General features: G+C 39.4%; 1 protein-coding gene across 7 annotated transcripts in view; it reads left to right on the top strand.

The window, feature by feature from the left end:
• Nucleotides 1–26,584, top strand: part of CDK14 (cyclin dependent kinase 14) — a 511,224-nt gene that overhangs the window by 275,859 nt on the left and 208,781 nt on the right. For all 7 annotated transcript variants that reach the window (XM_081800571.1, XM_081800565.1, XM_081800566.1 and 4 more), the window contains one exon: nt 23,038–23,158. In XM_081800571.1, coding sequence (XP_081656697.1) covers nt 23,038–23,158 — 121 coding nt within the window. The remainder of the gene's footprint in view (nt 1–23,037; nt 23,159–26,584) is intronic.

The following is a 26,584-nucleotide window of genomic DNA, read 5'->3' as shown; positions in this document are numbered from 1 at the left end:
CTCACTGTGGTTTTGATTTGTATTTCCCTGATGCCGAGTGATGTTGAGCATTTTTTCATGTGTCTATTGTTGACTGATATTTTAACATTGGCATTTCTGTGGAGTCTGTAGGCTTGAAAATAATTCATCCTGAAATCAATCATCTTGGAAGATCATATGACTTCTTTTATATCTTTTAAATAACAACATGAAGAATGTTCAAGTAGTTCTGATTTTTATTATGATCGGTGATCTTTTAAATATGAAAATTATAGATAAATGTGTTTTGCTGTCCAGCACTTTATGAACGGGAATAGTTACAAACAAGCTCTTTGGTCTCCCTCCAAGAAGTAGAGAAATTTGGATGTGAATTTGAAATTGTCTTTGAATCACTAAGTGAATGCCAAAATAAACAATACTTTTACCCTCCAGCTCTAAGGGGCTGTCTGTAAACTGAAAGCTCAAACATTGAAGGTAGTCAGACATTCTAGTACATGCCAACTTGCCCTTTCATTACCAGAGATAAAATTTCTGGAAATCAGGAAGACATTAAAAAACAAAACTCAAAGCCCTTTTTCAAAGTGCTCATTGTTAGACTTTACTCTCCCACTTACATTCCTTTCTCCAAGCTGCCCCATCCCACCTCTGGCTCACCCCCAGTCACTGTCAATGCTGGTGGCAGGTGATTTATATCACTGCTGTGATGGGAGAGTGAAGCGGGGGGAAAGAATGAGCACTGTTGTTTTGTCTTCTTCGTAGCGATAAATTGTTTTGTTGAGAAATACAAGTACGTAATTTGTTTTGCCTATAAAAATATCATGCTTGGTATATCTAGAGAGATAATCACTACAGAAATGTTGGAAGTGAAATTTTTTCATCTTTGTATTATTTTTTAGCAGGAGCCAGTCAATTCCCCCAGTTAGTTGGATGGCTGTTGTCCTCTTTACACACTTACTCTGTCTTCTTCTTGCAGAGGCATTCAGAGCCAGCTTTTTTTTTTTAAGATTTTATTTATTTATTTGTTAGAGAGAGCTAGAGAGAGAGCGAGAACACGAATACAAGCAGGGGGAGCGGCAGGCAGAGGGAGAGGTAAGCAGAGGGAGAAGCAGGCTCCCCGCTGAGTAGGGAGCCCGAGTCAGGGCTAGATCCCAGGTCCCTGGGGTCATGACCTGAGCCGAAGGCAGACACTTAACCGGCTGAGCCACCCAGACGCCCCTCAGAGCCAGCTTTTGATTGCTGTTTCTTTTGCTGCTTCCGTAAATCTGAAAAGGCATTTCTACAACTGTTATACAACCCATATATTCATGAAAAATAATTTTTAAAATAAAAAATTTTTCATCGGTCAAATCAGTTTAGGGTGAATTTCATGGGTGTGTCTTACCCGCCCCAGTGAATTTGTAATATATATTAGCTAAGTGATTAAAAGCCCTGACCTTCCTGCAGTGAAAATAAAATCTGGTATTGCATGTCTTAGATTTATTTGATTAGGGACACATTTTTGACTCTGGAATATAAGTTGGGAAAATGTTGGCATATTAGTTATATATTGCTGTTTAACAAATTACCACAAACCAAGATGCTTCAAACAACAGGTGTTTATCATCTTCTAGGTTCTGTGGGTTAGGGATCTGGGTGTGGCTCAGCTGGGTGCCTCTGCTTCCACGCCTCTCACATGGCTTGAATCAAGGTGTCATCTGAAAGTTCTCCTGGGAAAGGATCCGCTTCCAAGTTTCCATGGTTGTTGGCAGAATTCGTTACTTGCAGTCTGTTGGACTCAGGGCCCCAGTTCCAAGCTGGCTGTTGGCCAGAGGCCACTCTCGGTTCCTTGCCACATGGACCTCTCCAAAACGGCTACTTGCTTCGTCAAAATATTCAAACCAAGAAGGCAAAAGAGTGAGTCTGCAGCAAGACAGAAGTTACAGTCTTGGCCATATTCTATTTTTTAGAAACAAGTAACAGGTGCCATCCCTACTCAACAGAGCGGGGAGGGGATTCCACAAAAGTGTGACTATCAGGAGGCAGGGGTGTCAGGCGAGCGACCTTAGAGTCTGCCAACCACAAATGGTATAAAAACTACTGTCCACTTATCTCTTGATAATTACACTGTGTGATAGGACTTTCCGTAAGAAATAGCAGATAACTGAGCATGTAAAGCCTTATGCTAGGGTGTAAAGATGTATAAAGGGTATCGGTAATGATGCTGCTGATGACAAACAGTGATGAGAAGTAAGCCTTCATTGACTGCTACTTCTGTCAGATGCTGGGGTGAACGCTGTGCTTGTCGTCTCTTACCTAATCTTCACATGAGCCTCCTTTTCCAGAAGACAAAATGGAAGGTTGAGAAATTAAGTAAGCCTGTAGGTTGTTCTCAAGCAGTTCACTGAGAAATTAGACAAGTTATGCCACTAATTGTACTATTTTTCAGCGGGTGACTTCTCTCTACATGATGGAAGCCCAGGAAAGGGTTGGGGCGACTTAGAGGGGACAGCCCAAAGAGGTCTTTTCCAAGGATGAGTATAGGATATCATGAGGTTTCTGAGACAGGGACAGGGACGGGGTACAGTATAAGTAAAGGCAGGTAGGTTTCCATGATGGTAATACTTACAGTCCCTCTACAATAACATGACAAAGGATAGAGCTATTACCTTTAGCCACAGGCAGAGATATTGGTGGACGTGTGGGCAGCAGAGCCAGAGAGGAGATTAAATGTCAAGTAGGTAGTGGCAACAGTAGCAGATGGCAACTATTTGGTTATATTTTTTATTATTTATTTATCCCCGGCCTCTCTCCAAAATGGCCTTGCAGCAGCTGCTGATCTGATGGTCCACTTGCTCTCTTCTTACTTAGCCTGCTGCTATTCTGGGCAGACGTGTTTCCATCCACCCCTCGCCTTCCCTCCGGTTCTGGTCTCCGAGTTCCACCTTCAGACAGGTGCATCTGGGAAGGCGCTGGGTGTCAGTGCCTGGGGGGCCTGGGGGCTGCAGCGCAGGAGAGTTTCAGCATTCATTTCGCTGGCCTTCTATCAGCTGGAACTGGCTGCCAGTTGGGCGGGACCGGGCCAGGCCCAGTCCCTGCACAGACAGGCCCCTGGGACGGAGGCAGGGCGCTTAGCCAGGTGTCTGCAGCATACAGTGTGATGTCCAGAGCCCATTGACAGATCGGGGCGGGGGAGGGGGGCAGGCTATGAGAGTAAGCCCTGCTGCGCTCTCCCAATCCTCTGGGCTAGAACAGTGTCAGTAGCCAAGGTTCACAGCAAACACCAGGGCTGAGAAACTAAGCAACAGTCATCTTCTCTGGAAGCCCCTTCCTTGGGCAGAGATGGTAGCAAAAATGTAGGCTCATTTAATAAAAAGAACATGAGAGTAGGAGTGAGAACTCCAAGCACTTGTTCTAGCATTTTAACTAACTAGCTGTTGGACTTTGGACTAGTCACTTAAATAGGCAGTTTTATTTTCGTAAATTAAAAAAAAAAAAAAAAAAACGACAGGATTTAATGGTCTTTAAGCTTGAAATCCCAGATTTTAATATTTTTAAATGTCCTTTAAAAAGTCTTCTCCGAAGTGAGTCTACTCTATTTTCTACCATATATTTATACAGTTTGTGGCCATTTCCTTAAAAATACCTTTACTGATTTCAAAAGTCAACTTCTGCTTTGCCCATGAAAAAATTTTAATCTGGAATGGAGATTTTATTACCTTTCTTAGTGTAATCATCCCAATGACTATAACTAGGTATTATGGATAAAGAATGGTGAAGAATTTTAATGCCTTCAGAAAGGCTAATTTTTTTTTTTTTTTGCAATTCTATACATTTCTCTGTGCTTATCAAGATAAATATGCTCTTAATCCTCTCTATCTATTTCACCCATTCCCCCACCCACCTCCCCTTTGATAATCACCAGTTCTCTGTATTTAAGAGTCTGGGGTTTTTTGTTTGTTTTTTTCTTTGCTTATTCATTTGTTTTGTTTCTTAAATTCTACATATGAATGAAATCAAATGGTATTTGTCTTTCTCTGACTGACTTATTTCACTCAGCATAATACCCTCTAGGTCCATCCATGTTGCCACAAATGGCAAGATCTCATTTCCTTACGAATGAATAATACACCATGCCTTCTTTATCTATTTATCTATCCACGGACACTTGGATTGCTTCCATAATTTGGCTTAATCAGTAAATTATGTTGCAATAAACATAGGGGTGCATATATAGTTTTGAATTAGTGTTTTTATTTTCTTTGGGTAAGTGCCCAGTAGTGGTATTACTGTATCGTTTGGTATTTCTATTTTTAATTTTTTGAGGAACCTCCATATTGTTTTGCATAGGGGCTGTACTAATTTGCATCCTTACCAACAGTGTACAAGGGTTCCCTTTTCTTCACATCCTCGCCAGCACTTGTTGTTTCTTGTGTTTTTGATCCCAGCCATTTCGACTGGTGTGAGATGATACCTCACTGTGGTTTTGACTTGCATTTCCCTGATGATGGGTGATATTGAGCATCTTTTCATGTGTATGTTGGCCATCTGTATGTCTTCCTTTGAAAAATGTCTCTTCAGGTCCTCTGCCCATTTTTTAATCGAATTATTTCTCTTTAAAGTTGCCATTTTTTTGTAATTTTATTTTTTTAATTTAATTTTTTATTTCAATTAAATTAGCCAACATATAGTACATCATTAGTTTCAGATGTAGTGTTCAACAATTCATCAGTTGCATATAACACCCAGTGCTCATCACATCACGGGTCCTCCTTAATGCCCATCACCCAGGTACCCCATCCCCCCACCCACCTCCCCTCCAGCAACTCTCAGTTTGTTTCCTATAGTAAGGAGTCTCTCATGGTCTGTCTCCTTCTCTGATGACTTCCCATTCAGTTTTTCCTCCCTTCCCCTATGATCCTCTGCACTGTTTCTTATATTCCACGTATGAGTGAAACCATATGATCATTGTCTTTCTCTGGTTGACTTATTTCGCTCCGCATAATACCCTCCAGTTCCATCCATGTAAATGTAAATGGTTAAGTATTCATCCTTTCTGATTGCTGAGTAATATTCCATTGTATATATGGACCACATCTTCTTTATCCATTCATCTGTCGATGTACATCTGGGCTCTTTCCATAGTTTGGCTATTGTGGACATTGCTGCTATAATCATTGGGGTGCGGGTGCCCCTTTGGATCACTACATTTGTATCTTTGGGGTAAATACTCAGTAGTGTAGTTTCTGGGTCGTAGGGTAGCTCTATTTTCAACTTTTGGAGGAACCTCCATACTGTTTTCCAGAGTGGCTACATCAGCATGCATTCCCACCAGCAGTATAGGAGGGTTCCCCTTTCTTCGCATCCTTGCCAACACCTGTCATTTCCTGACTTCTTAATTTTAGCCATTCTGACTGGTGTGAGGTGGTATCTCATTATGGTTTCGATTTGTATTTCCCTGATGCTGAGTGATGTTGAGCACTTTTTCATGTGTCTGCTGGCCATTTGTATGTCTTCTTCGCAGAAATGTCTGTTCATGTCTTCTGCCCATTTCTTCACTGGATTATTTGTTTTTTTGGGTGTTGAGTTTGATATGTTCTTTATAGATCTTGGATACCAGCCCTCCATCTGATATGTCATTTGCAAATATCTTCTCCCATTCCGTGGCTTGCCTCTTAGTTGTGTTGACTGTTTCTTTTGTTGTGCAGAAGCTTTTTATCTTGATGAAGTACCAATAGTTCATTTTTGCTTTTGTTTCCCTGCCTTTGGAGACGTGTCTAGCAAGAAGTTGCTGCGACTGAGGTCAAAGAGGTTGCTGCCTGTGGGTTGCTCCTCTAGGATTTTGATTCCTGTCTCACATTTAGGACTTTCATCCATTTTGAGTTTTTCTTTGTGTATGGTGTAAGGAAATGGTCCAGTTTCATTCTTCTACGGGTAGCTGTCCAATTTCCCTGGCACTGACAGAATAAAATTGCAATTTTTTTTAAGACAAAAAAGGTTTACAGAAAATGATTGATAGTATAAAGGATATCTTTTTTAAAAAAATCTGTGGATATTTTGTTTTATTTTGACAATTAATTCCCTCAATGTATTTTTAGAAATGCATACTGCATTTGTTCACAGCATTTGATGCAATGTCGTGTTTAATGCTATGTAATAGATTTAGAGTAATTTAGTCAACAATTTAGAAGTACTCTTCTTGTACTTGTGGATTTTAATATACAATCATAATTTCAAAGATTAATCCACCCACATGTACTAAATTTTACTTAAGTCCCAGATGTATATTTCAAGTAGTTTCTCTTTTCGCTCCTTTAATGAAATATTTAATGAAAGAAACATTGAGATCAGTAAAGAAAAGGATAGCAAATTAGAGAGCACCTTGATGATTCTGGAACTCATGTTTGGTTTGAAGATAGTTCCTAAATTTAAAATGTCTTCAGCTACACTTGAAGATTCCAAATAAAGCTTTATTGATGAGGATAAATGCCTGAAAGAAAAGCTAATTTGGACTGACAAGAAAGGAAGAGTTAAAGTCTATGTATCAGATTCTGTAAAGGACATGTGCTTCAGATGTTAGGTTTCTGTCTTTAATTCCTAAAGGAGAAGACACTGTGTAGTCTGGCATAATAGGAGTTTATATTTTATTGCTGACAGCTCTGTTAAAACCGTGGCAGTCTTCTGGGAACATTGTCGGTCCTCTCAAACTTAGCATGTGTGATGTTTGCTGACAAACGAGGATAAATTGTCATGTTGCTGATTCTGAGTTCGAACTTCTCAAAACCTACCTAACTATATTCTCACATCCATTATTTCTGGTTATTTAGATCAGCAGGCCTTCACGTGGTTATATTAGATTTGGAAAGGAACACTTCATTGTATGAACTGTAAAAAAAAAATTTAAATCCTAGCTGCTTTGGGCAGTTTTGACACTTTCATCTTAAGGGAAGTCTACTTTAAGTATTATACTTGCAAGCAAATTTCCCTTTCAGGAAGATTTTTTTTTTTTTTAAACATCAGAATTTCCTGATGATTCAGCTTGCTCATGCAGGTTTATCTTGGTCTTCGTCGCTAAACTGGTTATTACTCGACAAGCCTGTGTTTTAGGAGACAACTTGGTGGTAGTGGTGAGAATATTTAAATAATAGTTTATTTCAGCTTGGTCTACCCAGTCATTAGCTCATTGCTGCCAGCCATCAGTTTCCCTGCCACACCAGGAAAGCCTGTCATTTACATCCGATCACTATTTTAGGACTCACATTATGAAGTATAAAGAAATACGCTAGAATCTGAGGGTGGAGGCGGGAAGGGGGTGTATGACGACACAGGGCTGGGTGAGGACTTATTTGACCCTTTTTCTTTCTCTCTTCTAAAAACAAGTACTTTTTTTTTTCCTGTGCACACAGTAATAGACATTTCAGAAAACAAAAGGGGAGTAGAGTGAAAATTAAGTTTTCTTCTCCTCCTGTTTTTTTATTCCTTTCCCCACAGGCAGTTGCCTTTACCTGTTCCTTATGTTTCTTTTTGGAGATAGAATGTGTCTATGTAAGCACATTTTTTTAAAAAATTCAGATAGTACATAGCATACCCACTGTTCTTTATTTTGCCTTTTCTCTCAACAATTTATTATAGCTGGCTCCATATTAATACATTTAGATTTGTTGGCCTTGTTGGCTGCATTTTGTAAGCTATGCCATAATTTATTTAGCCTCTTTCCTTCTGGAATTTGAGGTTATTTTTCGTCTTTTGCTAGAAACAGTATCACAATGAATATCCATGTACACAAGTCTGTGTGTGTATAAATACAGGATAAACACCTAGAATAAAAGGTACCATTGATCACTCTCTGGAACTTGTGAAACACACCCAGTGACTTCCAAGTTTAGTTCAGCCAGTCAATTCAGTGAACACATTATTCTAGGCCCTGTGCTGGTCCTGGGGACTTTCAAGAATCAGACACTGCCTCTGCCTTAAATAAGTTAACGTCATTCTCCATTGACTGTGATGCTCACAGGTAAAGTGCCAGGTGACCAATCATGACAGGGAGGAATGCCTTCTGACCTCTGGATTTAGGGAAGAACTTGGAGCTGGGTTGGAATTAGAGGTGGGAAGCAGCAGTGAAGGACATGGGAAGGGTGCTTCAGAGTGCCTGCTGGGCTCACTGCCTCCCCCCCTCGTGGGCACCCTCACCATCTCTGCGACGTGCCAGGCCTGCTCCTGCCTCACTTGTGGTGCCCTCTGCCTAGAATACTCCCCCTAGATTTCTTTATGCCTTGGTCCCCTTACAGTGATGCCCACAGTGCATCAGAGCTCCTCCGCTTGGGCCCTGGTTATTTGCCTGAGTGCTGAAGGTATCCTGGTGCATCAGAAACAGGTACCTCGTGTTCCTTCACTCTGCTGTCCCTCTTGATGCCACCAGAAAGGTGCCTCTCATGATAGCGTCGTGTCATGGCTGGCTCGTCCCTGGCGTTTGGCACTGCCATGACCACTCTGGCCTCCTCAGCCATCTGCCCAAGGGCAGAGCAGACCCTTCCCTAAGGCTGCTACAATACAGCCAACATCAGGCTGTCAGTCCCAACAAGATTTTGAGCATTTGGGGAAGGGCAGGGCCGCTCGGGGTACCGCTTCCTTCTGTTTAAGGTTCCCCACTCAGAACCTAGAGGTCCCTTCTCAGAGTGGGGGGAAAGGGTCTCCTCTCTGTTTATCTCCTCCTCATCTCTGTCTGCCTAAGACTGGCTTCTGTCTCCCCAAAGTGAGTGTTTCCAGTGATCTACCTAGAAATCAGGTGCCAGGCCTCTAAAGAGGAAGTTCCCTCCTCATGAGAATCTGAGGCCCCTGGGGGAGCTAATTTCAGATCTTAGGGTCCGCCTTCCATCCCCTAGCCACAGGATTGGCCACTCAGGCCCGCAGCCCCAAGAAACAATCATTGCACTTAATATTTATACCGAAACAAAACCAACAGTCCAATATCATATGTGTGATAGGATTTAGACTTAAATGTTACCACAGGTTGGGCTTTATGGGTTTTGTCCTTTTTAGGGTGAGGAATAGCTCTCACCACATCCCCTTTCTTTAGTCCTCTGGCTTCCTGAAAACTTCTAATGGAGAACAAGGGGGAGCATTGTTGTGTTATCTCTGTGTTCCTTGAGACAGCAAACATCTTCCTCAAAGAACCTCAGAAGCCCATTAGCTTTGTCAAAACATGCACCCAGTTTACATTAAACCCTTCGCTCTGCAACATCAAGATGCAGATTAATTTCACAGCTTGCCCCAGAACAGTGGGTAGGGACTTGCCATTTATGTAACAGAAATTTTGTCATTAAGTTGGTTTTCTTAGAATAAAGGAACAGTCAGCCTCAAAGATAAATTCAGGTCTCTTCCTTTAGTAAAACTGAAAGCTGGAAGCTTTGAAATGATGTTTTGTATTTCTGCTCATCAAGGTTTTTTTAAAGACAAAACAAACAAACAAAAACCACAAAAAAACCTCTCAGGTCTGGGCATACGTCTTTCTCTGCTTAAATGAACTCTCTGAGAGGTAGCTGGGGTGCTCTGCAGTATCCTGTGCAGAAACCTGGTGTCATAGTTGGGATCTAAGCTGGTTTCACACATCTGAGTCTTCCAGTGCCTAGACCAGGATCCTAGTGAGCTTCCCTGAGAACAGGGAAGTTGTTTCCCTGTCCAAATGTGATTTAGACAGACATAGTCTTGTTTTAAGTACGGTATTTTACAGAGGACTTGGTGTTATGTCAGGGTGCAGACGGGGTGGAGGGTGGTAGTAAGAAATGGGCAATCATAAGAAATGAATCTTTCTCCATCTATATGATGGAGAGATAAACATGGAGGTAAAAAGTTAATAGTTTTATATACTTACTGCCAAGTGAGCTGAATGGAGAATGACATGTGATGTAAAAATTTAGAGGAGAGGTTGATTAATTCTTGAGGTTTTATTTATCTAAATTTTAAGCATATTAGTTTGAGAAATAATGGAATTTGTTAGGAAAGTATATCCATCACTTATATTATTACGAACCAGTAGCTTATATATTAATAGCCTTATTTCTCTTTGTATTTGTATTTAACATATATGTGAGCAGTATAAAAGAATTAAAGAATTTTATGAGTGTTTTGGGTTTACTTCTAAATAACAATAACAATAAAGGATCATGAGCTTTTATGTGATTCACTTTTACTCACATTGGGTTTTTAAACATTTTAAAGTCCAGGGACATATACTCTATTGAGATCTGACAGAAAGTCCCAAGGTATAAAATAGTGGATCAGGTGGGCTGGGCCATTCTCCCTATTGGTCAGGACGATATACACATGCCACCTGCTATAGGAACACTGTCTCAGGGGTTGGTGGATAGGTGGCTTTCTCAGCATATATGTCCGTCCAACAATAGACTCACTGTGGGCCAGACACCATGCCCGGAGCTGGAGATAGAAAAGCAAATGAACCATGGTCCTACTTTCAGGGAATCTGGTGTGGGGCAGATGGTGGCTGACATGTGAGTGAATGACTTGGCAAGTCCACTCAAGCTCGGGGCTTCAGTCAGTCAGAGAAGAGGAAGGCTCATTACCCGGACCAGGGACGGGAGGGCAAGTCAGGGAAGCTGCTGGAGAACTTGGCCAGAGTATAGCTTTGAAGGACATGTAGGAGTTCATCAGCTGAGTTAGGCGTTCCAAGATGTGAGACCATGTTGTGCAAAGAAACTGATGTGAAAGCAGATAATTACAGGTAATTTGTCTAGAACATAAAAAGGAAGGAATGGGAAGAAACAAGGCTGGAGTAATAGCAGGGGAAGTCTTTGGATTTTGGACTTTCAGGATAAATTCCAGAGAATCCATTAAGCTCTTTAGCAGAGAAGTGACATGATCAGATGGTGTTTTAGTTAATGGTGACAGCCAATGTGTTGTGAGTGTCGTATGAGCCAGGTGCACTATGAAGCATTTTCCATGCATTTCTCATTTAATTCACACAGGTACCCTGAGTCAGGTGTGATCATTGTATCAGAGATCCTAGAGGGGAACAAAGGGTAGCTCAAATGGGGTGATGGAGGAGAGTTTGAGGTAGGGACTATTTATGAAACTGTGAGCAGGTTGAAGATGTGAAACCCATCCAGGCTAGCAATAGTGGGGAGCCTTTACCACTACCCACATGAGGGATTAAGAGAGAAAGTGATTCTGGAACCCACTGAGCAAGAGTGGTAGCTTTCCAAGGGAGGACTTAGCCACTGCCATTTACTTGTCCAGCTGGGAAGGAATTGGATGGGGGAGGGGCGGGAGAGGGGTGCAAGAAAATACATCCGTCTCGCTGTTTTTCTTCCTTCTCATACTCTGATCTTTGGGCAGTGTGCCTCCCAGTGGTCAAACCCAAAACTTGAGATCAAGGGGCCAAGGATTCTGTAATTAAAGGCCCATTAAGGTCAGCCTCTGGGAAGGTTAGAAGGTGGGGGTCCCGGCAGGCAGAAGAAGAGTCAGGAACACATTAGAAGAGATAAATGGAGAATATCCAGCAGAGTTATTACATGCCGTTCACAGAGGAAGCAACTAAAACTCAACTAGGTTAAGCTACTTGCCCCAAATCACACAGATTGTAAGTGGTGGTCTCACCTGACCGCGCCGAGGAAGCTCTTAGGCACTGCATGGAAATGTCTGTTCCTCAGACTATGGAAAAGGAATAGGAAGGGCAAATGTGCTGGCTGGGTGACCAGTTAGGAGCTCTTTCAAAGGTTCAAGGCCCAGAAGGGTAAGGTTGAGGAACTAAAGTGGCAGTGAGACCAGAAAGAAGGGAATGGATTTGATGCAGTGGAGGCAGAATGGACAGAACTGTGGAGCTCAATTTCTTTTTCATAAGAAATGGTAATATCATAGAAAGTACGGGCTATCTTAGATCCTTTCCAGCACGAAAGCTCTGTGACTCATCTCTGCAGTGATTGTGATACATATTTATTTCATGGAATTAATGTATTTTTGAAAATGTTCCCCAAATGCTCCATACGCCTTCTTTTGGAGGTTTGATGTTTATTTATTTACTACGTTGGTGACACCCAATTCCAGTGACACAACAACCAAGATTGTCACCAGGTATCACAAAACATGTTTTAAAATCATCAAAATAAAGTAAACATGCTCATGTCTTTTAGTAGATGTTTTCCTTTAATTATGTCTGGAAAACTGTATTGAGTACAGTGTGGAGACTCCAAAATATAACTTGACCTCTACTCAAGTAGTATGATAAAAGAAAAGGAAAAACTAAAAGCACAGGAGAAAAATTCAGAAAAATTGGGCAGCAACCATAAAACAAAAATATTCAGTTTGACCCAAACCTTTTTTTCCCTTGAATTGGCTCAATAATTGCTTCATTAATTTGAACTCATTCAGTTGGACATTTATTGTTGTAAACACATAAAAACCTCTCAGTTAAAAAATTCACATCAGGGCAACTGGGTGGCTCAGTTGGTTAAGCATCCCACTCTTGATTTCAGCTCAGGTCATGATCTTGGGGTCGTGGATTGAGCTCTGTGTTGGGCTCCTGCTCAGCACAGAGTCTGCTTGTCCCTCTCCCTCTGCTCCCCTCCCCCCAATAAATAAATAAGATCTTTAAAAAAAGTTCACATCAGTAAAGACACCTCAGAAGAGCTTTTTCTTTTAAAAAAAAGCTTTTTAAAAAATTATATTTATTTATTTGACAGAGAGAGAGGGCACAAGAAGGGGGAGTGGCAGGCAGAGGGAGAAGCAGACTCCGCGCTGAGCAGGGAGCCTGATGTGGGACTCGATCCCAGGACCCCGGGATCATGACCCTAGCCGAAGGCAGCCACTTAATTGACTGAGCCACTCAGGCGCCCCCAGAAGAGCTTTTCCTTGTGTCGTTACGTGTCCTACAGAAAACCGCACCCGAGTTTGAGATTTCTGAAAAAAAGGGGGGGCAGGGCCCTCAGAGCCCTGTAAGATAGATAGCACCCCTCATACTCACCTTTTTCTTTCTTTCTTTCTTTCTTTCTTTCTTTCTTTCTTTCTTTCTTTCTTTCTTTCTTTCTTTTCTTTCTTCTTTCTTTCTTTCTTTTTTTAATGTTTAGCTCTTCCTCTCTCAGTTATCACAGTCTCTGGCTGACTGCTCCATTTCTGGGGCTACTGCTTTCTGCTGCTTTCCACTTTAAAACGAAGCAGCAGATGAGAGCTCTTCTCATCCCAGCGATTAGACCCTAAGTGAAGGTGTCTGAACATTTCTCCAAAGTACTTCCTTATCAAATTTCTCTTTTCCTTGAGGGTCTGTTGTGTGATTGTTCTGTGAGGCTCTCTACACAACATCAATCATTTTCTCTCATTTCCTCATATTTTTGGAACCTCCTTCCAGTAAAAGCAGCTTGTGTTTTTCTTTAAAAGGTTTATTTATTTGAGAGAGAGAGAGCACGAGCAGAGGGAGAGGGAGAAGCAGACTTCCCACTGAGCAGGGAGCCCGATGCGGGCCTCGATCCCAGGACCCTGGGATCATGACCTGAGCCGAAGGCAGACGCTTAACGACTGAGCCACCCAGGCGCCCCGAGGTGCAGTAGTTTTAAAACAAGTCTGCAAATTACTTGAAACACCTCCCATTAAGAGGTGGGGTCTAATTCCCCTCTCCTTAAATATTGGGCTGATCTTAGTGACTTGCTTCTAATTAAGAGCAGGTAGAAGGAGTGACTCTTTGTGGCTTTCGAGGCTAGTTCATCAAGGGTGACACAGCATCCACCCAGGCGACCCCAAACCAGTTTGTGTTTTCTCCTCATTTCTCTTTCTTGTCCTCACTCCATCGCTTTCCCTCTCCCGCCAGGCTGACCTGCCACCACTCCAGACTTGGGAGTCACCCAGTCTGTGCCACTCCAGCTAGATGGAGCCCAGGAACACGTTTGTTCCCAGATCCCCAGTCTTCCTGGGCACGCAGTGGCACTGCCTGTGTGCCTCCTGGCTTAGCCACTTACTACTGTGTAACCTGGGGTAAATTCGTTTCCGTCCTGTTAAATCAGCATAGTAATAATCATACTACCTTCTAGGTTGTTGTAATGACTAAATGATGTCATGTATCTGAAACCCTAATAGATTGTAACTGCTCGTTCAATTCTCATCGGGTTTGCACTAGCATATTCACTCATTTTTCATATTTTAGTATTATCTCTAGTAAGACCAGGTAAAAGTATTGCACTACCCCCTCCCCCAACTTTAAAAAAAAATTTAGGTGGTTTAGGAAGGAAATGGGAATGATTTTCTCATAAGCCTTCCAGAGGAACACTCACTCTAATTTCTTATTTCCCTTAAAAGCTCAAAAATTAATGAGAGCATATGTTGTCATTTCAAATGTTACGTATGGATCATGTCATCTTTATAGATTGGCTTCTTTCTTATTAAGCACAAAGGATACCTCTGGCATAAAATCATAATTATTTTTATGTAATTTGACCTAACTATAGTTGTGATTATTCAGCAATCTTTCTTTAACACATACCAGTGCACACTCTTAGAATATTTTGGGTATATATAAATACATATTTAAAACCAAATGGCCTAAAAGCTCTGAGTAATATGTCTTGATTTAAGACTGATATTTTTATGATGAACTTAGTATGTTTCACCTCTAATTTTTTTTAATTTTTTAATTAACATATAATGTATTATTTGTTTCAGGAGTACAGGTCTGTGATTCATCAGTCTTAACACAAATCACAGCGCTCACCATAGTACATACCCTCCCCAATGTCCATCATCCAGCCACCCCGTTCCTCCCACCGCCCTCCCCTCCAGCAACCCTCAGTTTGTTTCCTGAGATTAAGAGTCTCTTATGGTTTGTCTCCCTCTCTGGTTTCATGTTTCATTTTTCCCTCCCTTCCCCTATGATCCTCTGTCTTGTTTCTCAAAATCCTCCTATCAGTGAGATCATATGATACTTATCTTTCTCTGATTGACTTATTTCGCTTAGCATAATCCCCTCTAGTTCCATCCACGTCGTTGCAAATGGCAAGATTTCATTTTTTTGATGGCTGCATAATATTCCATTGTATCTATACACCACATCTTCTTTATCCATTCATCTGTTGATGGACATCTAACTTTCCATAGCTTGGCTATTGTGGGCATTGCTGCTGTAAACATAGGGGTGCATGTGCCCCTTCGGGTCACTACATTTGTATCTTTGGGGTAAATACCCAGTAGTGCAATTGCTGGGTCGTAGTTACCTCTAATTTTTTAAAAATTGGGAAAAAGGGGCGCCTGGGTGGCTCAGTCGGTTGAGCGTCCAACTCTTGATTTTGGCTCAGGTCATGATCCGAGTCATGAAATTGAGGCTCTGAGCTCAGTGGGGAGTCTGCTGGGACTCTTTCTCTCCCTCTGCCTCTGTCCCTCCCCCACTGCACCCTCTTTCTCAAATAAATAAATAAATCTTTAAAAAAAATAAAATAAAAATTGAGAAAAAAATCAGCATGGATTAGGAAATTCATCAAAATTGCCAATTTAGTCAGATTATGAAATTCATTTTCTGTATTGTGTTGTCATCTGGCATTGGAATAATAACTATGGTTCTCATAAATGAGAAGCAGAAACTAGAAAACGAAATGTAAGCCAGTGAGCTGTGAAAATGATGTCACACTCTACTAGAAATGATTTCACATTCTCTGTGAATGCGGATGTGATGTGAGGGGATCATTAAGGTGGAATTATTTACTTAAAGGCCTTTGAAGAATTTGAGCTTATATGATCTTCACACATTTAATTTTAGTAATATTTTCTTAGGATCACTGAGTTTTTATACATGGATGGGCTCAAAGTTTCCTTAGTCTGACCCACGGGTCAGCAAAACTTTTCCTTAAAGGGCCAGACACTAAATGTAGCCCATGGGTTCTAGTCTCTGCCAGCTACTCAGCTCTGCTGTTTAGTGCAAAAATAGCAGCAGAAGATATGTGAATGAACGGGTGTATCTGTGTTCCGGCAAAATTTATTTACAAAAACAGGTAGTCAGCTCACAGGCGCTTGAGGAATCTGATCTCAGCCCTTTTATTTTACACATAACATAGCAAGCAAGCTTACGTGACTAAACCAAGGAGACACAACTAACTAGTTAATGTCAGAACCACTATCAGGCATTTAGTTTTTTCATATCACAAGTCTTTCAATATGCAGGCTAATGCTCTGATAACAACAGCACATTGCTCATATGGTATTCAGCCGAAGGATTCTCACGGTTTGGTCTTACCATCATCAAATCTATTAGTTTCATTTAAAGCAGTATTTCCCAGGGCGCCTGGGTGGCTCAGTTGGTTAAGCGACTGCCTTCGGCTCAGGTCATGATCCTGGAGTCCCTGGATCGAGTCCCGCATCGGGCTCCCTGCTCGGCAGGGAGCCTGCTTCTCCCTCTGACCCTCCCCCCTCTCATGTGCTCTCTGTCTCTCTCATTCTCTCTGTCTCAAATAAGTAAATAAAATCTTTAAAAAATAAATAAATAAAGCAGTATTTCCCAGAGAGGTATATTGTTTTTAACTTCTATGCAAAATAGAAAATAAAATTTTCCTATATATGAAATTTAAGTATTTGAATATTTTCTATTTTTTAAAGATTTTTTTTAAATTCAATTAGCCAGCATATAGTACATCATTAGTTTTTGATATAATGTCCAATGATTCATTAGTTGTGTATAACACCCAGTTCTTACCACATCATGTGCCCTCCTTACTGCCCATCACCCAGTTACCCCATCTCCCCATCCACCTCCCTATCGGCAACCCTCAGTTTGTTTCCCGGAGTCAAGAGTCTTTTTTACTTATTTATTTGAGAGAGAGAGAGAGAGAGCATGAGCAGGTGGGAGGAGCAGAGGGAGAGGGAGAGACTCCCCACTGAGCAGGGAGTCAGACGCCTTGATCCCACGGCCCTGAGATCATGACCTGAGCCAAAGGCAGATGCTTAACCAACTGAGCCATCCAGGCATCCCTGAATATTTTCTTTGTTTTTAGAATGTCTATATTAAAATACTGTGATCGTTTCTGTTATTTAAAATGCAAGATGAAAAAATCTGTGCCCTTTAGGATAGATAGTAATTATGCATAATTTATTAACTTTAAAAATTCAAAGATAATTAAATAAAATCAGAGCAAAATAAAATATTGCCTTAACATCTTTAAATGTCTTCTGCACTTAATTTCACTTTATAAGAATTTATTTTCAAAGAATACTATTATTCAGTTGAAAGACTCTAACAATTGCCAATCAAAACATTCTTAAGGGTTTTTGGAATCCTGCAAAGACTAGCTTCTGTTAAAATAGAAATCTGGACAGAAAGGAAAACAAAGATGTTTCATCAAAGGAAAGAAAAGGATATTATAATTGTAATCCTAAAACTTTTTTTTTCCACTTTAAACAATACCATGTGATATTAAATGTATGAAAATACCTTCAAATACCCACATTTCCTGCTTCCTATGATGGCAAAAATGGGCAAGGGGATTGGAAGAAGTCCAACTTTCATAGTGCTTCTAGAGAAAGATTGGGCATTGAAGTCTTTTATTATTTTTTACATTGAAGAGTATCCCAACTAAATTTTAATTTTCAATTAAATTAATTTCAGCAAATATAGTTCATTATTGTCTAAAATGTATTTTGAAATTGATAACTTTTGCCATGGACAGACTTGAGGTTAGTGTAACAATCCAGCAAGAGATGAGGATGACCTAGGGAGGAAGAAAAGAGGGAAATTATAAAGTAAAATCTGTTGAATTTTGTAATTTTGTAAATGGAAGGAACCTTCAATGAAATAAGCCCCCTGGCTTCGGTGAATGGATGGATGGTGATGTTTAGTGGTGAGTTCTAGAACACTGGAAGAGAGAACATTAGTTGGAGAATTGGGGGCAGGAAGAATGTTTGTGATACCCATGTAAGATCTACATGGACTTTTTTTGAATAAAAATCTAAAGTTTTAGGGGAAGATTGATGCTAGAGATATTTATTTGGGATCATTAGCATGTAGAGAGTAACCGAAGCCATGGGAGTAAATAGTGTCACCTGGGAAAACTTGCCAAGTGCAAAGGGAAGAGGTTGAATCCAGAACTCTGGAGGACACCAGAAGAAAATACTTTTGTATTGTTTTGTGTGATGGTTGTTTATCGATACATTCTAGGAGCAGCAGTAAAGAATTTTCAGAATGTTTTAGCACATCATAAGATATTAATATAAATCCTCTAGGAGGAAGAGGACTCCATGAAACATTTATATGAGAAAAGACATTTCTGACCAGTTCCCAGGACTGTGGAAAAGAAAAAAAAAAAAAAAATATATATATATATATATATATATATAAAAGCCTTCCTCCGCCCTTCCTCTATGGACTGGCACATGGAGTAGGGAAGTCTTTTCCTTTCCACCTTTCCAGCCTCACTGCTAGATGGTAAAATATTACCCAAGTATTTTGTGTCTGTTTGGAATCAAGTTGTGAAGAATGGAGCTGCTCTCCTAGAAATACTGATTTTGTCATTAACAGCAAGACTCTTTTTCTGATTGTTTAGTTTGGGGAATGAGGAATGTTGAAAGAGAGGTATGGGAGTTGCTCTAATATAAACACAAAACTACTGACAAGGACAAAACAGTGGCACATCCTCTGGGAAATGGTGGAGCCTATTCCTTATAGCATATTTCAGTTGAGTTTTGCAAATTCATCTAGTTTTTGCCATTATTCCACTTAATTAGAAAGAAACAAGTCATTGTTGTCAGTTCTTTCTCAATTCCTTGGTTGAAGAATTGAGCAGAGACATGGGAATTATCATTCTTGAACCCCTATCCTAGGTTTAGCGATTTTCTTCATAGAATTAGAGGTTACTCAATCTCTAGTCAATCTTACCGCATGCACAAGGGATGCATTGGAATTTGAAAGAATAATTAGATGTGCACAGAATATAAAATCTAACATATATCTGTGTACAGCTAAAAGAACTTTTACTGTTTTTGGAAACTGAAACGGTTTACTAGTGAAATGCATTTACTCCTGGACTCATGGCATATTTCCCATATTGACAATGCAGGTGGCTGTAGACACTTGTGGTTGGGGTCTTGTTGAGTGCCTGTAGGACATTTTTATGCCTAGTGAGGAATGGGATAGCCCCGGATCTGAAGCCTGTGGACAAATGTGAGCTGGAGATCAAATCTTGTGAGAAATCACCTATGGATGACATTAAAACATGGCATTAGCCACAGTTACCTGTACACACTTGAGAAAGCCCTGGTTTGACTTTATAACCCTAGACAAAACCAGCAGTTAAGGGGCAGATGGGGGAAGATCCCAGGAGACCAAGTCACTCCTGTTCACTTTTCTATGTCTGAGAAGTCAAAGGAGTAAATTTAAAAGAAGGGGAGTAGCCAACAGTGCCCATTGCAGCTTTGAGAACTATTAGGTAAGGCCTGAAGGGTGTGCATTGGTTGATGTTAAACAACTAGTCTGTTTAGGACAGATGTTGGAAGCATTATCAAATGATTTATTTTGTGCCCCTGCCAGAGGGTAGAAGCAGGCTCAGGGTGGCAGCCGATGTTCGATCGCCATCTTAGAGAGATAAAGTAAAGGAATTCTTTCATTGGGTAAAAAGTTAATTATGAAACTTAACTCTTCTGGAAATCTAAGATTCTTCTGTGCTAGCTAGTATCAAGGTTGCCCAACTTTGAATAATTGGCAATAGGGTTTGAACAGCAGGATTTTTTAGTCTCCTCTAGGGTTTCTCATGAGTTAGAAATGGTAACCTGTTAAAGTGGGATACTCTGATTTGTTCTGTAAGCCATTTTGTTTTATTTTTTTTTATTTTTTTAAAGATTTTATTTATTTATTTGAGAGAGAGAGAATGAGAGACAGAGAGCATGAGAGGGAGGAGGGTCAGAGGGAGAAGCAGACTCCCCGCCGAGCAGGGAGCCCGATGCGGGACTTGATCCTGGGACTCTGGGATCATGACCTGAGCCGAAGGCAGTCGCTTAACCAACTGAGCCACCCAGGCGCCCAAAGATCACCCTATTCTGTAAGCCATTTTAGATGTGCATAGGAACACACACCCTTTCGTATGCACACACTCAGCCTAAACAGCAGCATGCAAATAACCTGTACTCATCTGTTTAGCAATTCACTTTGCTTTTTGACTTTTAATTCAAACTAAACATTAGTATAAGAAGTTTTGAAAATAACCCATGAACTTCATCCTTTTTAAAAGGTAGTGTGGCTCTCTTCCTGTACTGTAACCATAGCAACTGACAAGGAACAGAGAAAGAAAGCTTTCACACACGCTGTGCTAATTAATCCTGTCCTACAGTTTTCCTTCAGCTGGAGGATGCAGTTTAATAAATTCTGCATGAGTAAGTATGTTTTGATGTATGACTGTAAATACATGGCAATATCTTTACCAAAAATATTTATTAAAAATATAGTTATATATTCCTACTTCAAGGTATACTCTTTTTTTGATTCATTGCTTTAATAATTTGTTCCCTCCCTGAAAAATTTTGGGATTTATATGTCTTTTTAACTGAACAGACATATTTTTAAGATGAAAGCCTTTTGTTTTATCACCATATAGGACACCTTCCACAAGAAAATGTCTTAATTGACTATATTGAAGTGAGATGATAGAAGAGTTTTTCTCAAGCGATGCAAAGGAATATGTCTTAAAAATATAGTAACATTCTTCAGTATGACACATTAACATGCAAACCATTTTAAGAAACTGCCTTAGCACGTTAAAAAGTTAGATATCGCAAACTCATTTTCACTCTTGATTTGGGAAGTTATATGACCCATATCAGTGGTGTTTGGGTAGTCCCTTGACCTAAACGTGTGGGAAGGAGGAGAATAATGGAAACAAAGAGCTTTTCCTTTTCATATTTTTCAGACATATTTAACCACTTTTACAAACTAATTTTCAGAGTAAACATACTTGACCTGAAATCACATAATTATTTAGATTTATACTATTTGTAGGTTATTTTGAAGTCTTGTTCTCTCTTTAAACTGGAAATACCACAGTTTTCTTTAACTAGCCTGGTCTTCTAAGCTGTTAAAGAAAATCTCAGAGTTTTTTCATTCTCCTATTCCTCTAGCCTAGCTTTCTGTCAGCAGGGCCTCAGAAAAACCAAGAGGATCCAGCCTGAATGTTTTTGGCATCCCATTTCACATGACAAGAGCATATGGAACGAGTCAGAACCTATTTCAAGGACTTGTACTTAGCTCTTTGGTCTCTGTATAGAAACATGCTCATTTGAGGAACTAAATCTTTTTTTTTTATTATTTAATTTTATTTTATTATGTTATGTTAGTCACCATACATCATTAGTTTTCGATGTAGTGATCCATGATTCATTGTTCATTGTAACTAAATCTTTTGATGGGATTATTAAATTCTGGAAACACTTTACCATCCTGATTGTCCTATCTGTTTAGTTTTACCTGAATTTAGGTAGGTTAAAACGTTGTAGAGAAAAGTAGAGGTTACTATGGAAATCTATTATTAAATAGTTGTTCCATTCATGTGCAGAAAAGTAGGGTACCATATATATGTATGTATGTGTATAGTCTGTACATGTTAATATAGAATACTTATCAACATTAACCAATTTATAATATACCATTGTATTATTATAAAAACTGAATTGTAGAAAAAATTGAGTTACTGTAACCATAGCTGAATTAACTAGAAATTATTTGTCTCATCAGCTGTCCTATTAATTTTAACATTTTCATATAATACAGTAAAGGGAATATCAAGTGTTTAATAAACAGGAGAAAAATCATGTTCCTAAGTAGTACATAAAAATATACATAATCAACATTAAAAGGAATATGTAATGGTACATTTATTGTAAAAATGTTATAGGTGCTTTGAGCCTCACAGTGATAAATAATACTTTTCGCTTGTTATTAATGAACATACCCAGATAGAAAGCTATCACACGGATTTTTTTTCTTTTGAAAAAGAGCATCTACAGATTTTGTGATTTTTTAAAAGGAATTATATATTCATTGTAGAAAACTTGGGAAAAAAACCTTGAAAAATGTATTAAGTAAAGAAAAAAAACCGGAGGGGCGTTGGGGTGGCTCAGTCAGTTAGGCATCCAAGTTTTGATTTTGGCTCAGGTCATGATCTCAGCGTCATGAGATCAAACCTTATATCGTGTTCACGCTGGGTGTGGAGCCTGCTTAAGACTCTCTCTCTCCCTCTTCCTCTGCCCACCCCCTCCCCCAAGTAACAACAACAACAACAGAAAAGCCCAAAACTGGATAATCCCATTTTCCAGAGCTAACCACTAAACAAATAGTTTCTGCCAATCTTTTTTCTATGCTAAAGTATTTGTGGTTATGAGGTCAAATTGCACGCAATCCTTCACTTAACATATTACTGTGACCATTTTCTCAATTTCTAAAATTCTTAGAAAACATTTCAATTTATTCTATGGTATCTCATCATCTCTATGTTCCAAATTTAACTATTCCTTTATAGTTATTTATGTAGGTGGTTTTCAAATGAGTTTCCTGAACATTTCCCAGTAAGTATTTGTCAGAACACTGAAAGAAAAGTAGTTTTGGGACAATCCTTTGAGAAAAACCTCATATTTTCTTCTTTCAGATTCATAATATATATTAGAAAAAGCAAGGGCACTAAGAAGTCTCACAGTATGAAGACCTGTTTTAACTTTTTAAACCATCTTTTCCCAAAATCATTTGACATTGGAATCTTTTCTCCTAATACTTACTTATAACCCACAGCACTAGGGTTCCATGAAACATTCTTCGGGAAGTCCAGGAGATTTCTAAGCTTCTGTGTAATGTCTAGTAGTTTATGAATTGTTTGTTTACTTTCCTGGGATTTTATCAGGTTTATGATGCTTGATTAGGAAATATAAGTGACTATTGGTTATTAGCATTATTTGAAACAGGCAGCAATGTACTTTCCCCAGCCTTTCTAGTAACATTGACAATGCATTTGTGATTCTGTATTACAATGTCATGTTTGACCTTTTTAAAACTGTGAGCATTCAAATTTAAATTTCCTTGTTCTATTAATGCCTATTAAACTTCTTTGTGTTTCCTTTAATCCACAGGTCTTGCAAGAGCAAAATCCGTCCCTAGCCACACATACTCCAATGAAGTGGTTACCTTGTGGTACAGACCTCCAGATGTCCTCCTGGGCTCAACAGAATATTCCACCTGCCTTGACATGTGGTGAGAAATGGAAGATTTACTCTAGCTAATTTATCTGTAATGCGTGGTCTGGGTCATGCCTAGACAAACATTCTAACAGTTTGAATGAAGATTAATGGTGCAGGAGTGTTTGCCTGTGTGTGGTAGGATTGCTGGATTTAAAAAAAAAAAAAAAACATGATTGGGAATATTCCCTAATCAGAGGCTCCCTTGCAGATGGTGTCTGGTAATGGTTCTTGATGGACAGGGGCAGAAATATTTTTCTGTCAGTACAGTGATTTTTCTCCCTGAGGGTCTTAATTTGTAGCTCTGTTTTATAACAAGGAGGCGTATATCTCCAAACAGTAGTATGGGTTGGAAATAGAGAAAGTGTGTTTCAATCAACAACAAAGCTCAGATTAAGTGGCCTGAAAATTTTGGTGTTACTGTTAGTCACTAAATTTGGTGTAGTACACTCTTGAGAACTTGGTACAAATTATCCAAAATGAAACAAAACAATTACTTTTTAAAAATATCACAGTAAGTTTAATTTCAATAGAGTCTGTTTCACAGGATGGTTTAGCAAAACTTAAAAACCTGTTTAGGAGGCCCAAAGACTGACAAGATTTAATGCATAATTATTATTAATTATAAGGTATAATGAATTCCCAGAGTGCCTGGGTGGCTCAGTTGGTTAAAAGTCTGCCTTTGGCTCAGGTCATGATCCCAGGGTTCTTGTGTTGGGTTCCCCGCTCAGCAGTGAGTCTGCTTCTTTCTCTCCCTCTGCCCTTCTCCCCACCCACACTTGTGCTCCCTCTTTCTCTCAAATAAATAATTTTTTTTTAAAAATCTTGAAGTATAAAGTATAATGAGTTTCCATTCCAGTGTGATCTAAATCAAATAATCAAATAAGGGAATAATCTTATTTTTAGTAGTCAGGAAAGTCTTCCTAGAGACTTGAAAATGTCCTCTATTAATAGAAAAATCCCTTTTCTAGACCCACAGTTGTGTTCAAAGTAAAACGATTCACATTGCACTTGTGCTATTTTATCATAGGAATCTTCTTCCATGAATGATTATGCCCCCATATATGAAATTCAGTTACATGTTCTTACAATGTTTATGACCTCAATAAAACTTTAGCATGTGTTATGCATCTTCCTGCCATGTACTTACTTCACTGTTCTTCCCTCAGTAATCTTGGCTTTTAGTAAATTAGGCTGTAATGAGGCCTGGCATCTTTCCTGATGTTTTTGATCCAAACATTTTACAGTAAGAAAACAATCAAGTTCCTTGTGATGTAGGGCACAGTGTAGATTTTCTTAATTTAGGCTCCGGCAAACCCCCCCCCCCCCAACCAGGAGTAAGATTTCAGGATCTGTAAAGCCACTGAGAATATATGCAACATTTATGTACACATGGTTATATTTATTTTTATGGGGTGTAGATCTGTAGCTTTCAATAGAGCTATAAAAGAATCTGGGTCATCAAACAGCCTAAAATCTATTGTCATAAATTTTGTAATGCCTCATAATAAATCTAATACCAAGGTAATGCATATTCCAAAACACTGAGAATAAAGATGACCATCTATCATTAAGAAGCTGAGCCAATTCATTTTTCCATTACACTCTTTGGCTTTTTTTTAAAGATGGTTAACAACCATCTTTAAAAAAAAGCCACACAATTAAATTTTTTTTTTCCCCCAAGAGTAAGCAGAGGCTTGGGCAAAAGAGGTATTTTGATCTTTAGTCATAATGGGGGAAAAGGTTGGAAATAAGGGTCAGTTATCAGGATATCAGTTACTACCTTTCTCATTCCCTGCTTCCTTCCTGCCTTACAGTTGAGAGTTGGCTGTACAAATAATCATTAGTTAATATTCTTGAGTTATGGAGTGTTTTTATTTTTTGAGTATGAAAATTCTTGGTTGTCTTTTAGTGAGGTCGGTTAAGGACTCTGCTAATAGAACATAGTTTGGAAATATTTGTGACTTGGAGACAGTTTTGTCTTAGTGCTTGGCAGTTAAGTCTCTACACTCATGATCAGAAGAAGCTGTTTTTTATACATTAGTGGCTAATTTTTTCCAAACCTTTAAAAGTGCTCTTTAAAGTACAAAGAACCACATGGATTTTGACTTGCTGATATGCCTGTTTCTGATATATGGTATTTGATTTCCGCCCACCCATCCTTTTTTTCTTTAATGTGTGTCTGCGTGTGTGTGTGTGTGTGTGTGTTCATCCTCTTGAAAAAGGCTTAGGTTCTTTCTGCCTATTTGCTTTAAACAGAGACATAATGAAGCATAAAAAGAAGACTGTTATTTAAGTGGAAGGTAGGAAAACTGATACAAAATAGAAGACCCCAAATGCCCTTTTGTCTGCATGCCAAGATTATTCATTGCCAAAACCAAATAGTAAATGTGTTGTGTTTGAGCAGTTCCCATGCTTATTGGCTTTCCATTTTCAAGCCCTAAAATCTGAGTTCTGTCTATGCCATTCCTGTCATTCTGACTCTGATTTCATTCCAAGCCATTTTCTAAAAGCCATTTTGTTATTATTCTATAAGTCTGAGAAAATGTATGTATTTTTCCGGTTAGAAGTTCACAGGCACTGATTTTTGCATAATCAATGACATCGATGCTGGGTATTCACAGAACTAGATATGGGACTATAATTGAGTCATGGCTCAGCTGCACCAAAGAGAAGTGCAAATATGAATGCATGGACAATAGCGGGGAGGCAGGTGGTAGTGGGTTCAGGCTATTTTTACAGTTCATTTACCATCCTGGGGCAGTAGGGTAGTAACTAAAAACTAACGATCCCTGCACAGTGTTACATTTCCCAGTTTTCTGTTTGAATAGCCACAGGCAATAAAAATATTAATGAAGACACATATGCATTAACGTTGGCAGCAAGTGATGGAAAATCAGAGCTCGTCGTGTGATGATTTACTGCTCTAGGTCTCCAGCACTGTGGCAGTGTGGAAATATACATGCAGTTCGAGAACTCAGCAGGAAATGTAGGTTTTTGATACCTTTGTCTCCCTCCGTGAAGGAGGATTTAAGCAGAGGAATCAAACTGGACATTGTCTCACGTATAACTTCTCTTAATTCTTGGATTTTATAACTCTTTGAAAGTCAAGGCGTAGGAAATCATCTTTAAGCTTCAAAACCAAAAGGCTTATGAAGGACTGAGAACCACATTATGAGAAGTGCCAATGTGAAAAGCAGATTATCTGTGTAGTTCCTCCCCCGCCAGGGAGTTCTGCTCTAGCTGTTGAGGTCATTGCTCTAAATGAGCTTTAGGTTTCTTTATAGAAGCTCAGAAATATGTTTAGAGTGGCATTTGTTTTCTCAAGCGGAAGGTCACTTGGGATTATTTTAAGGGATTAATTTGTAACATATGGTGACTAATGTAGCTAATAAATAATAGTATCTCATCAACATCACAGTGCTTCTGGGGGCCACGCCGT

The sequence above is a fragment of the Leptonychotes weddellii genome, chromosome 12 (assembly GCF_054177405.1).
Source record: "Leptonychotes weddellii isolate Sample4059 chromosome 12, ASM5417740v2, whole genome shotgun sequence".
In the NCBI taxonomy this organism is placed as follows: Eukaryota; Metazoa; Chordata; class Mammalia; order Carnivora; family Phocidae; genus Leptonychotes; species Leptonychotes weddellii.
The sequence above is the reverse complement of the archived record's forward strand: the minus strand, read 5'-3'. Positions and strand labels throughout refer to the sequence as shown.